At 43.3% G+C, this 18,185-nt stretch overlaps 1 protein-coding gene across 1 annotated transcript in view; it reads left to right on the plus strand.

Moving 5' to 3' along the window:
• FGF5 (fibroblast growth factor 5) overlaps positions 1 to 16,949 on the plus strand; it is a 309,440-nt gene extending 292,491 nt beyond the window's left edge. The window contains exon 3 of the mRNA XM_073637004.1: positions 11,514 to 16,949. Within this exon, the coding sequence (XP_073493105.1) occupies positions 11,514 to 11,864 (351 nt within the window). The 3' untranslated portion in view covers positions 11,865 to 16,949. The remainder of the gene's footprint in view (positions 1 to 11,513) is intronic.
• The last annotated feature ends 1,236 nt before the right edge of the window (positions 16,950 to 18,185 follow it).

Consider the following 18,185-nt stretch of genomic DNA (forward strand, 5'->3'; position numbering starts at 1 on the left):
TACAGAACAAAGTATTCAATGAGAATATTTCATTCATTCAGATCTAGGATGTGTTATTTGAGTGTTCCCTTTATTTTTTTGAGCAGTGTATATAATCTGCACAAACTTAAAAATGCATTTTAGGCTAATAAACAATATTGGAATCAGTCTTTATACATTGTACTTTTTTTTATAATTATACATTTCCCACAAACGTCAGGTATGAATTGAACAAAGGTCATCACTTATAAACATTATCATTGTTCGAAAGCTAGAAGGCAGATGTCTTTTGGCCAAAAGCCACAGAATGCGCAAAGGCGCAACATGATACACATGAGTCTGCAGACCATACTATATTTTCTCATTTAATGATTACAAATTAGGGAAAGTATCCCCTTACACTTCAGAAAATGTGTAAGCCTCAGGATTTTCAATAAAAACAACCTAATGCTAGTGTGAATATCTGAGCAATTAGCACCATATAATTGTATGGCAGGGATATCTTATTAGACAGCAATATTGTTAATATGGAATGTTTTGGCAAACCAATGCATGCTAGTCTTCAAATTTAAATTAAATGAATTGAAATCAGACTATTGTTTATACATATTATTCTGTGGGCCACTCAGTGCATGGACCACCTGCCTTCAAAATTCAGAAACTGCACTGATATTGCTAGTCCTGCATTCAGTGCAATTTCTGACTTTTCAAAGGTTAAAAGGGAAGAAGGACCTCTGGTAACATCATGCTCACATATCCAAAGGTTCTTCATTCTTTTGATATCTGGAGGAACTAAACAGGAGAAGAGAGAGACTGGTAAACCCTCTATCTTATCTCTGTGCGTATAGTATAGTCTGTGTATGTAGCAAAGATTGCATGTAAAATATCAAAAATTGAATGTATATATAGTAGACTGTGTGTTTATAGCAGAGATGGTGTGTGTAACAGCTAAGTGTCTTAGGAAGGCTGGCAGCTCTCAATAGTTTCCACAAAAAGGTTATTTACTAGTGATGGGCGAGCACTAAAGTGCTCGGGTGCTCGTTGCTCGGGTCGAGCACATTGGAATACTCGGGTGCTCGACCCAAGCAACAAGCCCAATGTAAGTGTATGGGAAACTCGAGCATTTGGCGCCTCCCCCCGGCGGTCTGCAGAAGGCCTAAAAATTGCCCAAATCGATGGGAACAGTGCTCAAATGGCATGGGAACAGCACGGGGAAGACCCCTGGAAGCATTTCTGACTCCCAGGTCACTGATGTGAACAATGTTGTCAGAGGTATTACGGCACTTTTACGGATGCACAATAAAACATACAAAAACGATACCAAAATGGATTTCCCTGGGAAATATGTTAAGGAACATCCTTTCCAGGGTAATGACTTGTATATAAGGCAAAATAAATAACCAAAAACAAAAATACTCCTCCACACCATATGCTATGTCCACACGTAGCGTTTTTGATGCGTTTTTGCACTTTTGTATTGCTTTCAACCATGGCAAATTTGACAACCTTATCTGGCCATGTGGTGTGTGAGACATGATCAGACACATCCTGTTTCGTTTATGAAGGAGGGACTCTGAAAGTTACAAAGCCTATTTTTATAGGGCCATCAGGCTATTCTTAAAGGGCCAGCTGTTGGCCCTCACTATTCTTAGAGAGCCATCAGCCGGCTATGCTTTGTTGTTCCAATTACTAAAGAGTAGGTCTCCTATACTGTTATTGCGTATGCAGTGAGTGGAAGGGCTGCCCAAAATATGGACGCACCCCAGTACCCCTTTGAAAATTTGGACGCATCCCAATACCCATTTGAAGAGACTTAGAGGAGGGCCTCCTGAAATAAAATGTTCCCATTATTAGGAAGTGGGTCCCCCATTGTGTTTGCCTATGCAGTGATGCAAGGGTTGCCAAAAATTGGGAGGCACTCCAATGCCCCTTGGAAGAGACGTGGAGGTCAGAGGGCCTCCTGAAAACAACGTTCCCATTATTAGGAAGTGGGTCTCCCATTGTGTTTGCCTATGCAGTGAATGCAAGGGCTGCCAAAAATTGTGAGGCACTCCAATGCCCCTTGGAAGAGACGTAGAGGGCCTCATGAAAAAAATTTCCCATTATTTGGAAGTGGGTCTCCAATAGTGTTTGCCTATGCAGTGAATGCAAGGGCTGCCAAAAATTGGGAAGCACTCCAATGCCCCTTGGAAGAGACGTAGAGGGCCTTATGAAAATTTTTTTCCATTATTAGGAAATGGGTCTCCCATAGTGTTGGCCTATGCAGTGAATGCAAGAGCTGCCAAAAATTGGGAGGCACTCCAATGTCTCTTGGAAGAGATGTGGAGGAGGGCTTCATAAAAAAATGTTCCCATTAGAAAGGAGTGGGTCTCCTATACTTGTAATGCCTATGCACTAAGTGTATGGGCTGACAAACATAAACCCCTGGGGGGTATACATGAGCATACTGTAGAAAAAAATGTTTTTACGGGGATCATAAACACCCTTAAAAAAAATTATGTGGGTGTTGCATCACGGACCACGGTCACCCTGGTGATATGGTGGTGGAGGATGAGGATGAGGAGAAGGAGGAAGACAAGAGCAAATAGCCAAAATCAGGAAGCGTAAACCCATGTGTGGGTGTGAAAAGGTGCATGGGAATACACCTCCCAAAAAAGACACTGGATTTAAGTTTATGTTACGCTGCTATCATTCAGTGGTGTTGAGAAGTCTGGCCCAATCCAGCCCTTGTTCATTTTTATAAGAGTCAGCCTGTCAGCATTTTCAGTTGACAGGCGGATGCGCTTATCAATTATAATTCACCAGTGGCACTAAAAATCCGCTCTGATAAAATGCTAGCGGCAAGGCAAGCCAGGACCTACAAGGCATAGAGAGCCAGTTCATTCCACGTATCCAGCTTCAATACCCAATAATTATGAGGCAGAGAGGAATCACGGAGGTCGTTGGTACGGTCGGCAAGGTACTCCTTCAGCATTTTCCCAAACTTTGCACTCCTTGTGAGAGTACCCCGCGCCCCAGGGCCTGTGCGATGGGAGGGGCTGAGAAAATTCTCCCAGAACTTTGACAGTGTTCCCCTGCCTCTGCTGGATTGGAGTTGTGTCTCTCTCGCCTGTAGTCCTTGGTTGTCCAACAAACTGTGACCTCTGCCGCCAGCGTTTTCAGATGGGAATTTTTTAATAGTTCCGCAACAAGGGCCTTTTGTTACTGCCCCATTTTTGTAGATCTGTCCGGCTCAGAAATAAGAATATATAAAGCTCTCCTTGTAGCGTGGGTCTAGAAGTGTCACCAACCAGTAATAAGTGTCATCCAAAATTTTGAGAATGCGAGGGTCATGGGAAAGGCAGCATAACATAAACTCAGCCATGCATGCCAGACTGCTAACAGGCAAGACTTCCGTGTCCTCACCAAGAGGACGACTGACCATGCTCTCCTCCTCCTCCTCTCTGTCCTCAGGTCATCCACGCTGAACAGGCGGCATGACAGTTGTGCAGGTAGTACCGTCTATAGCACATGAAACTAGCTCCTATTCTTCCTCCTCCTCCTCCTCTTCTTCATTGTCACCCAATCCACGTTGGGATGAAATGAGGCTGGGCTGTGTGTAATCACCCTGTATGGTTCCTTGATCCATCTCATCTTGCTCCACCTGCAATGCATCCTCTTTGATTGTGAGCAGAGAGCGTTTCAGAAGACAGAGAAGCGGTATAATGATGCTAATTATGGTGTCATTGCCGCTCACCATCTTGGTGGAGTCCTCAAAGTTTTGGAGGATGGTACATATGTCTGACATCCATGTCCACTCCTGAGGTTTTATGTGTGGAGTCTGAACTGAATACCGATGGCCTTGTTGATGCTGGTACTCAACGACTGCCCTCTTCTGCTCACAAATCCTTCTCAACATCTGCAGTGTAGAGTTCCAACATGTGGGGACATCAAACACCAGTCTGTGAGCCGGAAGCTGCAAACGCAGCTGAAACACGGCAAGGGCAGTGGAAGCTGTAGATGACTTTCTAAAATGGGCACACAGGCGGCGTACTTTAACAAGCAGATCCGGCAACTCCGGGTAGGAATTAAGAAACCGCTGAACCACGAGGTTAAGCACATGGGCCAGGCATGGTATGTGTGTGAGCTCGCTTTGCCTCAGAGCCGCCACCAGGTTCCGGCCATTGTCACACATGACCATGCCTGGCTGTAGGTTCAGCGGTGTGAGGCACAGATCTGCCTGCTCTTTCAGAGCTGTCCAAAACTCTTCAGCATTGTACAGTTTGTCACCTAAGCATATTAGCTTCAGCACAGTCTGTTGCAGCTTGACCGAGGCTGTGCTGCAGTGCTTCCAGCTTGTCACTAATGTGGTCATTTCGGAGATGGAGGCTGAAGAGGAGGAGGAGGCTGAGGAGAATGAGGTGCAGGAGCTGTAGACTGTGGGGGCAAGTCGTGAAATGTGGGAATTTAGTAGTGTGGCCTGTGGGGCATTGGCTGCATATTTGCGCTTGTGTTCCAAGGACTGGGGTATGGACAACTGAACGCTGAGCTGGGACAAGGACTTGGACATGCTTCCTGATGCTGCTACTTGAGAGTGTGCAATGACAGGTGCAGGGCAGGAGGCATCTTCGCATGCACCATGGACAGGGGATTGGCTTGCATACACAACAGCGGAAGAAGCAGTGGTGCCACCCGCAGACACTATTCCTGGAACCTGGGTTTTGGCCCACAAAGTCGGGTGCTTTGCTGCCATGTGCCTGATCATGCTGGTGGTGGTCAGGCTGGTAGTTTTGCCACCACTGCAGATGCTGGCCTGGCAGGTGGTGAAAATGTCCTTTTTGGGGTTATCGGCAGAGTCTTTAAAAAACGACCAGACTCAGGAAGACCTAACAGTTGTACTGGCAACTTCCTTCATGTTGGTGCTATGGGGAACAGTTGCCTGCCTTCTGCCTGCGGCCACCACACTGATTCTTCCTGCCTGTTGGGGTGCTCTGCCTCCCTCCCCCTGTGTGCTGCTGTCCTCGCTCTGCATGTCCTCCTGCCAGGTTTGGTCAGTTACTATATCATCCACCACCTCATCTTCCACTTCTGCACCCTGGTCCTCCTCCTGACTTTCTGGCAATTGTGTCTCATCATCCTCCACCTCTTGTGACACTTTCCCACCATCGCCTTCATATGACCATGGCTGCTCAAATATTTGGGCATCGCTACATGTGATCTCCTCTTGCCCTGCTTCAAGTGGACCGGGCGAGAGGCCCGAATCTATAAATGGAAAAGTGAACAACTCTTCGGAGTGTCCAAGTGAGGGATCAGTTGCCTCTAGGTACTCGGCATGGTGGGAGGAAGGAGGATCAGGGTGAGGAATATGCAGTCCAGACTCAAGGCAACTGAGACTTGACTGTGTGGAAGACAGGGTGCTGGTGGTGGTGGCAAAGTGACTGGAAGCATTATCCGCTATCTAACCAACAACCTTTTGACACTGCTCTGGGTTGAATAGTGGTGTGCTGTGGTCCCCTAGGAATTGGGACACGAAGGTCAGGTGAGAAGATGTGGGTGTTTGTTGTGGCACAATTTCAGCTTGCCCATGGCCTCAGCCTCGGCCTCTGCATGCATCATCACCATCACGTCCAGTTCACCGTCCCTTGCCACGTGCCTTGCCCATTTTAAATGAAGGACAATATCTTCCATGCTCAATACATATGACTGAATTTGGAGCAAAGTTATATGTGATCGGTGTGACGGAGAAACCACAGTTTTAAATACCTGGCCTGTAGGTAACTATTTTCAACAGCAAACCGGTGTTAAAAACTTCACTGACACACTGAAAATTTTTTTTAATGGAGTCCAGAAATGGCAGTATTTTCTGAAAACGTATATGTGATCTGTGTGACGGAGAAACCACAGTTTTAAATACCTGGCCTGTAGGTAACTATTTTCAACAGCAAACCGGTGTTAAAAACTTCACTGACACACTGAAATTTTTTCTTAATGGAGGCCAGAAATGGCAGTATTTTCTGAAAACGTATATGTGATCCGTGTGACGGAGAAACCACAGTTTTAAATGCCTGGCCTGTAGGTAACTATTTTGAACAGCAAACCGGTGTCAAAAACTTCGCTGACACACTGAAATTTTTTTTTAATGGAGGCCAGAAATGTCAGTATTTTCTGAAAATGCATATGTGATCTGTGTGACGGAGAAACCACAGTTTTAAATACCTGGCCTGTAGGTAACTATTTTGAACAGCAAACCGGTGTCAAAAACTTCATTGACACACTGAAAACATTTTTTAATGAAGGGCAGAAATTGCAGTATTTTCTGAAAACGTATGTATGTGATCCGTGTGACAGAGAAACCACAGTTTTAAATAGCTGGATTTTTAGCACTGTAATATGGAAAGGACCTGGCTGTATTCTGCACTGCCAACAAGCAAATGGCACAGAAAAATGGTGTTCTCTGGATTGCTTTTTAAACAAATAATGAGGTTTAAAAAAAAATTATTCCTGGCCCCTGAGACCTAGGCCTATGTCTAGAAATGTCTTACAGCAGCAGACAGAACTGGAATGGAGCCTCTTGTGCTATATGCACTGCAGTCTGCTATATACACTACCTGCCTGCCTATAAACACTGCCAGCCTGATATCTCTGCAGATAGATTAGTCCTCAGAAGGACTGTTTGTTGAGATGGATATGTGTAATATACTTCTGTTCTACCTACACTACCTAATAAACAAGCAAATCTCTCCCTAGTTCAGCAGCACCTCTCCCTACACTGTCTGATTGCGGAGTAGACTGACGAGCACAGCGGCGCCAGGTCTGATATAGACCTGATGACGCTGTGTGGCCAGCCAATCACTGTAATGCCCAACCAACATGGCTGCGGCATTACAGTGAGTGGCAGGAAATCCCTGCATGTTCATTGGCTCTGTAAAGAGCGCCAAACATGCAGGGAGGGGACCCTAGCATCCGCCCGAGCATCTCGCAAGTACTCGGCGAGTTCCGAGCATCTTGAGTACTGAGATGCTCGGGTGAGTACTGAGTACTTGCGACTATGTTCGCTCATCACCACTATTTACAAGTCACTCTATTTAGCATGTTTTAGGGAAACCCTGACTTCCACCATGTAATTCCTATGAAGGAATCTGGACTTATGTAGTACCTCCTGGCTGTACTTTTACAGAGTGACTGCTGTCTGGAGGAGAAATCTAGCAGAAAGAAGGTTCATCAAGCTGAGTTGTATACAAGATAGTAAAGTCAGGGAGATAATCAAGGATATGGTAAGAAGGATGTTAAGTACAATAAGAGGAATCAAGCCGAGCAAGAGCAGGGTAACAGAAGTATGAACCAGGGAAAGTATAACTTACAACTGGCAGCTAGAAATAGCTGCTGAGGGTTAAATTGGGAGTGACTCATAGCAGGGAGCTGATTGCAACAGATAATCAGCACATTGCAGCTAGATGTAGAAGCCCTTTCTGGGTAAGACCACAAATCGCAGACAAAACTAATGTAAAATAGGACTGTGCCTGCACCTCCAAACACTGTTGTCAGTACAAGTGATGAAAAAAACCAACATTTTCTACATATCTCAATTTATTCAGCATGGAATATGAACGCCAAGCACAGAATGCCGCTGCATTTTAAAATGGGGATAAGATATTCTTCCGATTAGTGCGTTTTCCAATGCTCGGACCCAAACGATCAATAAGTGATCACCAATCCTGTGCATCCTATGCATCGGTGATAACTTGTTTTAACCAAATAACCACTTTAATGCAAACTCCCATAACTGTACATCCCAGTTATGGTGGCGCACAGTAGATGTGCAGAAGCCGCCTGTGATTTACAGTAGACGCTCCACTATAATACGGATATTGGCTAACAGTTATTTGCATATTGCTGTGGGCCCCGATGATCAATTCCTCCTGTGGGCCCCAGACACCCCAGTCCGACACTGACCATGTGTATACAGTACATTGTAAATTGTGCTCCATTTACCCCCAAAAAATAAAGCTTTACAGTTCTCTGAACACAAACAAGCAAAATGTTTTGTTGTTTCTCTTGAATTTCCAGAATTTGGTTTCACTGCTTAAATAAAAAAGTGCCTGTTTGGTATCCCTGTAGTCATACTGATCTGGATAATCATAGTGCCAGTACATTTTTTACAGCACAATGAATGATTGAAAAACAGTACCCTAAAAATAATTGTGAAATTGCATTTTTTTGCAATTCCGACATTTGGATTTTCTTTCCTGTTTTCCAGTACGTCATTTGTTAAAATACATGGAGTTATTCAAATGTTCTCCTCATCCCGCATAAAAACAATCTGTCATATGGCTATGTCAATGGAAAAATACAGTTGAAACCAGATGTTTACATACACTATATAAAAAGACACATATGCATGTGTAGCACCCTGAGGACTCGGTTGCTACAGGGGTATTGCACCTCGACCCAGAGGTGTGGTATTCCACTCCCGGGTAAGGATGGAGTGTGGGACTGAGCTCAGTAGGCTGCATGCACTACATACATCCCATTTCCGGGGGACAGAACTACGGTACTCCCACCAGATAAATGTGCAGGTACGACAGCGTCTGTCCCTGGCTGGAGTGGGAGGGGGGTGGAACATCCCAGTAGTGTAGGGGCAGATAGGGGGAGGACTCTGGGCATAGAGGTAGGAGCCCATTGGGTGCTGGTCACCTGGGCTCACACATAGAGGGAGTATATATGGTGGGCACCATCTTAGATCAGGGTCAGTCAGTCTGAGGAGAAGCAGAGCAGAGGAGCTCAGCCAGGAGGGCTGACAGGGAGCTGTGGCTCCGGCTGGGCCCAGCTCCAGAGCCAAGTCTGCAGAGGAGAGAGGAGAAAGAAAGGCCCAGAGACGCAGAGCCAGAGGGAACCCTGAGATCCCAGAATTAAGCCAAAAGGGTGAAGGGTTGGCAGAAGAGGGTACCGGAACCCGAACTGGTGGAGGCCACTTATCCTCAGCCAGGAACCGGAGGTCGTGGTCAAGATTTGCCACGACCCTCACCAAATCCACCAGAAAGGCACACCAAGTATAGGGTCAGGGAACCCAGAGGAGGTTTGACCACCAAGAGACCCGAGGGAGCCGGCCAAAGGTGGATCCCTGGTGGGAACGGCCAGGAGGAAGAGAGAGAGACAGGGAAGCTCAGGACCACGCTCCGGACTGCCTGGGGGTTAGCCGAGTCCAGGACCTGGTGGACGCAGCACGGCTCGGGTGGTCACTCAAGGCCAGAGTGACTGAGAGAACACCTGTGAGTAAAAACCCTGAAACTGCACCTCAAGTCTCTGACTCTCCTTTCTACAACATAACTACACCCATCATCTACACCTGCTGCCCTGAGGCCATACCCCTCCCGTTGGGGGTTATACCATCACTGCTGCACATATACCACCGGCCTCAGCGGACTGCTCTGCAGCGGCGGCTTCAAAGCCGCACTCAACGGGTGGCGTAGTCGACATCCAAGTTAACATCTACTGCCATAGACTGCCACTTAGTTTGACACCCTGGGCACGGACCGGGTCACCGCCACAAGGACTACTACCCCTACTCAGATCCGGCTCCGGGTATCCCCTGAACATGGCCCAGGGGGCGCGTCACATGTTTTTCTCAATATCTGACATGAAATCAGAATAAACTTTTCCTGTTTTAGGTCAATTAGGAATACCGTAATTTTTAATATTTGTCAAATGCCAGAAAAATGAGAGAGAGAATGTTTTAAGGTTTATTACTTACTGCAAAGTCAAGTTTACATACATTTCATTAGTATTTGGTACCATTGCCTTTAAACTGAATGACTTGCTTCACACGTTTGGAATATCCTTTCACAAACTTCTGACAATAGTTGGTCGAAATTTGGGCCCATTCCTCCTGATAAAACTGGTGTAACTGATCCAGGTTTATAGATCGCCTTGCTCGCACCTGCCATTTCAGCTTTGCCCATAAATTTTCAGTAGAATTGAGATCAGGGCTTTGTGATGGCCACTCCAAAACATTGACTTTGTTATCCTTAAGCCACTTTATTACAAATTTGGTAGTGTGCTTGGGTCATTGTCCATTTGGAAGACTCATTTCCACCCAAGCTTTAACTTCCTGGCTGATGTCTTGAGATGTTGCTTCAGTATTGACACATAATCTTATTTTCTCATGATGCCATCTATTTTCTGAAGTGTACCAGTCCCTCCTGCAGCAAAACAACCCCACAACATGATGCTGCCACCCCCATGTTTCACAGTTGAGATGGTATTCTTAGGCTTCCAAGCTTCTCCCTTTTTCCTCCAAATGTAACGATAATCATTATGCCCAAAAAGTTCAATTTTAGTTTTATCAGACCTCAGGACATGTCTCCAAAAATTAAGGTCTTTGTTCCTGTGTGCATTTGCAAACATTAATCTGGCTTTTTTATGTTTCTTTTGGAGTAATGGCTTCTTCCTGGCACAGTGGCCTTTCAGCCCATGTTGATACAGTACTCGTTTCACGGTGGATGTTGACACAATCTTATGAACTTCCGCCATCATCTTCACAAGTTCTTTTGGTTTTGTCCTTGGGTTGATATGCACATGTCGGACCAAAGCACGTTCATCTCTGGGACACAGAACCCATCTCCTTCCTGAGCGGTATGATGGCTGGACATTCCCATCTTGCTTGTACTTGTGTATAATTGTTTGTACAGATGAACGAGGCACCTTCAGGTATCTTGAAAATGTACTCAAGGATGAGCCAGACTTGTGCAAGTCCACAATTATCTTCCTGATATCTTGGCTAATTCTTTAGACTTTCCCATGATGCTACACAAAGAAGCAGTGTGTTTCAGGTGTGCATTAAAATACATCCACAGGTGTGTCTCTAATTAACTCAGATGTTGCCAAGAAACCTATCAGAAGCTTTCAACACATGACATCATCATATGGCATAATAATCTTAGTGTATGTAAACTTTTGACTTTGCAGTGAGTAATAAAAATGCCTTAAAACATTCTCTCTCTCATTATTCTGGCATTCAGCAAATATTAAAAATTATGTTAATCTTAATTGACCTAAAACGGGAAAAGTTTATTCTCATTTCATGTCAGATATTGAGAAAAACATGCATATGTGTCTTTTTATATAGTGTATGTAAACTTCTGGTTTCAACTGTATAAACGTTATAATAATAATAATAATAATAATAATAATAATAATTTTTATTCATATAGCACCAACATATTCCGCAGCACTTTACAATTAAGCGAGGACATGTACAGACAATAAATTCAATACACAGTAAGACAGTTTAAATAGTTATATTAGGAGTTAGGTCCCTGCTCGAAAGCTTACAATCTAAAAGGATTATGGCTCTTGAAAGAACTGATGGAAAAAAAACTGCAAAAAATGGAAAATTGCCATGTCAGGAACTGCGTTAAGGCCCTTCAGGCTTGGTGGGGTTTAATGGCCATTGTGAAAGTTGCAAATGCATTTTTATTTCCTTGCACTTGGTAAAAAACATAATCAATTTTTTAACTACATTTATAAGTAAAACAAGTTTTTTTTTTGTTTTGCAGACTAAATTTTCAGATGATTGCAAATTTATGGAAAGTTATCAGGAAAACAGCTATAACACTTATGCCTCAGCTACCTACAGAACTGAAAAGACAGGCAGAAGATGGTATGTGGCTTTGAATAAAAGAGGAAAAGCCAAAAAAGGTTCCAGCCCTCGAGTGAAACCACAACACATATCAACGCATTTCCTTCCTAGGATCAAACACGTAGAGCCACCCGATTTCTCATTCACAGTTACGATACCTGAAAAGAAAAAGACTCCACGTGCACCTGTCAAACCCAAGCCTGTGGCACCCCCTCCAAAGAAGAAAACCAGTCTTGTCAGATATAGGCTGAAGTTCAGATTTGGATAAATTGTGATGCTCTCATAGTAGAGAGGAGATATCGTACTAGACAACACAGCACAAGACGAGGGTTGTGTTCTGCACTACATTCCTCTAACCAGTGAGAAGGTCCAAATTCAACTGCTGATATCAAAGGTGGCTATGAAATAATAACGCAAATGAGCATTCAGAGTGGCGGTAGCGTACCGTGGTTTTGTAAGGCTTAAGCCTATATATATTAGATAATTTAAGAAAGTATTTACCGCAACAATGCAAAATGACTATTTTGACTTTAAAAGTCCTTATAAAAGGCTACAAATAGAGTTAATTTCCTAGCACACATTTGCTTTATATGCAGTGCACTTGAAATTAAAAAAAAAAATCGACAATATTACTTGCTGAGACATTTGCAACAGCAAATTCTTTTTTACATATTTATGCTTGTATATGTGTCAAGAAGCAAACTTAGTTATAGAACTCAACTAATAAGGCTACCATGATGTGTAGTTTGTGACAAGACTGCTGGTAAATCTGAGAGTTATCAAAAAACATCACTTATGAGTAAAGTTTTCTTAAAAGTTTGCACTTAGTCTCCAGCCAAAAATGAAATTTACCTTTTCCTTTAAAGTCCCATGGAGCCCTATATTTCCTCAGTTTACTATTCAGAGTTTACCATTCCAAAGATTACAGAAACATCCAAACATACCTCACAGAAATGCCCATTTTATGGTATATTTCAGCAATATCTGACCTTTAATGGATCTCTATCGCAACACATGAAAAATGAGACTGGTGAAGCTATGGATAACATAATCTTCAACTTCAACAGATACCATTAAGTATCTGTTGAAGTGTGTGCTGAATATGGAAACATGACAACCGAGCAGCACTGGTATGCAGTGCCAGGACTAGGGGCAAGCAGGAGTAGGCACCTGACTATGGCACCATTACACCTCACACGTAAGGGGTGCAAGCTACCAGCATCTCTCTCCATCTGCATTCGGCCCCTTTGTCTATTATTATATTGGATACTGAAAAGTAATAAGCAGTCCCCCATACACTTGAGGAAAGCTCTTATCAATTTACAATGTAAAGTGAATCCACAAAAGCGAAATCTAAATCAAATCAATATTTGGCATGACCATTTTTTGGCTTCAAAAGAGCATGAATTCTTCTTGGTACACATTCACACAGTTTTTATAGGAACGTGGCAGGGAGGATGTTCCATACATCTTGGAGAACTAACCGCAGATCTTGTGTGGATGTAGACATCTGCAAATTCTTCTTATTCTTCTTGTAATCCATCACAGTCTTGATGATGTTGATATTAGGTCTCTGTGTAAGCCATATCACTTGCAAGACTCCTGGTTCTTTTTTTACATTGAAGATAGTTCTCAAAGGGATTATCCAGGACAAGGTTTTTTTTTCTATTGGACTAAGAACTTAAAGGCAGGTAGTTGCTACATGTCTGTTCTGCTCTGTGGAGATCTCTCCTGCCTGAGGCAGTGATTGTCCTGCTTCTTTTGATCTTTTGATCTCAGGTAAACAGAACAGCACCATCTCTTTTGGTCTGCTCTGTTGACAACATGTTGACATGCTCTGTTATCACTGCCAATGTCATGCTAATTGTTAAACAGCAGGGAGCCGGCTATCAATCAGCATGACATCAGCAGTGATACAATGTTCATAGAGCAAAGAGGAAGAAAAGGCACTGCTCTGTCATCGTGACATCACTGGAAGGAGAATCACCGGTAGGAATGGTCCTCTGAACGGGAACAGATTGCAGGGCAGAATAGGTAGTTAGTTAGCAACTACCTGCCGGTAAGTTCTTAGAACAATAACAAAAAAAAAAAAATCCCAAGTAACCTCTTTAAATGTGAAATATTTTCCAGTAAAAGAAGGAAGTTTGTTGACCGAAAGGCTGGGGAGCAATGCATTTATGAATGTCTAGAGGCAACAGTGAAGCATGGTGGAATTCAGGGTCCTTGTAAGTCTGTGGCTGTATTTTAGCAAATGGAATAGAGAATTTAGTCAAGATGAATGATGTCTTCAATGCTGAGAAATACAGGCAGATATCATGGCAGATACATTCAATAGCATCAGGGAGGTGTCTGATTGGCTCAAAATGTATTCTGCATTAGGGCAATGATCCCAAACATACAGCCAATGATATGAAGAATTATCTTCACTGGAAATAAGATAATAAGTCCTGTAAGTGATGATATGGCCCTCAAAGATTCCTGAAGAGATAGAAGGAATTTAAAAAACTTTGCAATATACCTAAGAGAATTGATGCTGTTTTGAAGGTAAAGGGTGGTCAGGTCACATCAAATATTGATTTGATTTAGATTTCTCTTTTGGCTATTCACATTGCGTTTTGTTAATTGATAATAAATAAAGAGTTTACAAACATTCTTGCTTTTCAGCATATCTAATACACCTGTCTAAAGCTTTTGCAAAGTACTGTATATATACATATATTAAAGATGATTGAGTCAATCTGCGAAGAATCGATTTGCAGTCGAGTTTCATGAATTCAAACAGTTTGCGAGTCGATTAGTGCTGATCACCTTCCCCCCCCCCAAAAAAAATGCTGCTGAGTCACTAAGTGGGCAAATGACATCAGGTGTGATATCAGGTGTGATATCACATCACAGCCAATCAGGATGGACTATTGTGGCACCCCAGGGGTCTGGTTTTCCACAGTAATGTAATGTTATGTCTGAGAGCAGGTGGGAGGTCCTTTGGTCAGGGATCCTGTGCATGCCACACCTCCTGCCCAGTCTTGGGAGGGGAAGAACTTCCCCTGTATAAACCCGGGGCTGAGGCAGGGTGAGTCAGACAAGTGGAGTAGAGACAAGAAGCAGCATAGGAAACAGCAGAGTTACAAGGAGTCAGGGGCTGGCAGCTGCAGAGCTCGCCCTGACTAAGAAGACTTCTTTCCGGACCCGGAGTCCGAGGCTGTGGGGACTAACTCCTACCCAGCAGCAGAATCCGTCAGGCAGGGGATTTCAGGTCCTCTGGCCCAGAAGCCCGAAGGCACGGTCACACGCGTGGGACCAGCACCGCCATCGTGGAGCGGAAGCCATTAGAAGGCCCCGAGTCACCGGCCATACGGGTGAGCACCACACGGTACACTCAGGGACGTGGGCTACTTACATCAGCTTCTAGCAAGGTAGCCAGAAGAGTACAGTCAGTTTGGGAGGCCTACAACTACGCCTGGCCAGGGGAGATCCCATCTGCTCAAGGACTGACCAGGCCCCGTTCGCTAGCAAGTACTCCGGGAGGGTCTATCGTTGTTACCAGTAAAGACCCTGAACTACACCGTACCGTCTCTGAGTGGTTCCTGCTACCCCCATCATCCACGTCGGCTGCCCTGAGACCATACCCCTCCCGTTGGGGGTTATACTATCACGCTGCATAATCCTACCATCGGCCTCAGCGGTCTGCCCCGCAGCAGCAGCTCCCTGGCTGCACTCAACGGGTGGCGTAGTCATCAACTATTTACTACTAGTAGACTGCCGTCCAGTTTGACTCCCTGGGCACGGACCGGGTCACCGCCACGAGACTACAACCCTCCACGGATCCGGCTCCGGGTAAGCTCCCGCGTGCGCACCGCAGCGCGACACAGGCCCAGGGGCGCGTCACTATCACGGCCAATATAAAATATGAGAGTTGGCCAAGCAGCAGCACTTTATGTTTTTACAGTGAAGGGATAGAGGATAAAACACACAGTTCATTCCACAAGTGGAAAGAAAAAGGCCAAAATTGTATTGTGTTGTACCACTGCGCTAGTGTTAAAGCACATTGAAAATGGGAGTGGTAGTCATTATGTGAATAATAATACAAAGATTCAAGTGAGATAGGGAGGTGCTGTACCTGCACAGTTATGTGACTGTGAATTAATTGATCTGTGATATATTCCAGAAACATAACAACACCTTAATAACAGCATTTTTATTATTCTTACTACACTGCAATTAAAAACCAGGAGGTTAGGTTAATATCCTGTCTTAATTTTGCTATTAAAGAAGAATCCTGAAACCAAAGCTTGTTTGTCACAGACAGGGAAGCAATGTTTTGGGGGGTTTTTTTGCACACTTTTTTATTGTAGTAGTCCAATTTTATAACTGTTCATGCAACCCAAATACAGCAGCCTGTTGCTGGTTCACGCTTTTGGGACGTGAAACCAACAAGCATTTCTTGTCACTTTTCTTTTTTTGGAAAGTACCAGGTGTTCCATTTTATTTTTAAATCTTTTATGATGGGCACATTTTAATTTTTATAATACCTGTTTTAATAGTCTACTTTATCAACCATACACTTCATAACCATAGTGTATAATCTTGCCATATTTTTGTTTTCATTGAACCTATATGTACCTACTTTGCAACAGGATTTTGGACTATGCATCTACCTAGTAAAATAGAATTTTAGAGTACGTACATTGCATTCTTTGGCAATGGGAGTAATAACGTAAAAAATAAATACCTAAAAAAGTTTTTTTTTACAATTGTTTTAGTAGTTTAATTTAACAACCATAAGTGGCACAACAATACTGATGACAATTGTAGCAAATTACATAACATTTATGTACCTAACAAGCTATACACCATTCTGAGTTAGGATTTCTGGTCATGGGAAATTTGAAAAAAACTATACATTATTTACTTTTTGCATACCTCTTTGACTATTCCAACTTGGCAACCATTCACCCCACAACCACACTGTGGGCTGTTACTAGATTTTGAGGCTGTGTTCCTACCTTCTGGAATCTCTTGTCATTAGGTGTTCCATTATTAGAGTAAATTGAGACATTTAACAGTGTAGGTCTGCTTTGGCACATATGTTTAAATTGTGAAACCGAAGACACATACACACTGAATCAATAATACGGACAGGCTAGGGTTGCATTAGTCTTTTTGGACATCACGTGAAACCAGCCTTGCATTTGTGGTTGATTCCATAGTTTTCCATGATGGTTAGGTGTGGCAGGCAACAAATTTTGGTAAAAGACTTAAGCGTTATACTTGTATAAAAATGTATGTTGAACCAAAGTTAACACTGGTAATGGTTGGAAGAGAAAAAACACCCACACCATGGCGAAAAACATGGGAGGTACTAGCAAGCAGCAGTATCACTGGCACTTCTTGAATAAACCTTCCCAGTAGTAGTAGTGCGAAACACACATCACAATTTTTCTACTTTGCCTATGGCAAGTGTATCAGTGGGGAGGAAGTGGAGTTCGTAATGCAATATATGTCACATTACTTGTCTCAGTCACAGCAGGATGATGTAGCCTCTGACAGCGACACCATCAACTTGAGTAATGTTCTGCACAGCCCAATGCCTCTGCTACCATAACACTTAATGTTGTACGTTGTACAGAAACAACTGTTTCTGTTCTGCCCCTTATTCCCTTATCCCAGAGTACCCTGGAGGCTTAGGAAAATACTAAACCAGAGCAACTTCTTCAAGTTGATTTATTGAAGAGATGAATGTCTGGCTAAAAGATACTATGGGACAAAATTAGTTTGTTCTGTGGTCATCGCTGCATCAGATTATGTTGTGTCTGTAGGAAGCTCAACAGTGTCAGAAAACTGTGGTGAAGGTCATGGTAGTGGCGATTCCTATGTGAGGGCATTTGGGCTGTGGAAATTCTTTTCCATGTTGTCGGAGGACTAATCTATTACTATGTGCAATTTGTGCTCTTGGAAAATAAGCCAAGCACAACATGGCAAACATGGAATCGGGACTACATCAATCTGCCAGCACATGAAGCACCTACTCATGTGGGGAAAGCAAACTGACTTGCAAGATGAGCAAGGCTCAAGCTGTCCTACTACTTCTCCACAAGATTGTCTTTCCGGTAACCAGTCTGCACCCGCAAATAGTGTCTTGTTGTTGTCATCAGCCCCATCATTATCCTCACCTGCTTTCCATACATGACCTCCTTTATCGTCATTTTGTGTGCCCAAGAAACATGCGTTCAGTCATCTAGTTACGTGAAAATTGTAATTTCCAAATTCACCACAATTAATGCCAGACCACCTGGATGGTGCTGGCTTTTACAAAAGAATCGCATGACCTCAGCGTTAATGGAAGATACTTAATCTGTGCCACCATTATTTAATGTTTTAAGAAGCCATCCATGCCAGGTTTAGGCACAAAATGCTAATTTTTTTCTACAATTTTTTTTCCATAAAATTAATCATGTTCCATACATCAATTTTTCTATTCCACTCACCATCTTTCTAATTTCTAATTTTTGGTAAAATTTAATTTTATTGTGACCTCTTCTTCTTGGAATTCCATAGGCACAATTTTCTTTCACAAAATTATTACTATTTT

This window comes from Phyllobates terribilis, unplaced genomic scaffold, assembly GCF_046119375.1.
Source record: "Phyllobates terribilis strain yellow unplaced genomic scaffold, ASM4611937v1 Scaffold_1__5_contigs__length_1240528914, whole genome shotgun sequence".
NCBI lineage: Eukaryota > Metazoa > Chordata > Amphibia > Anura > Dendrobatidae > Phyllobates > Phyllobates terribilis.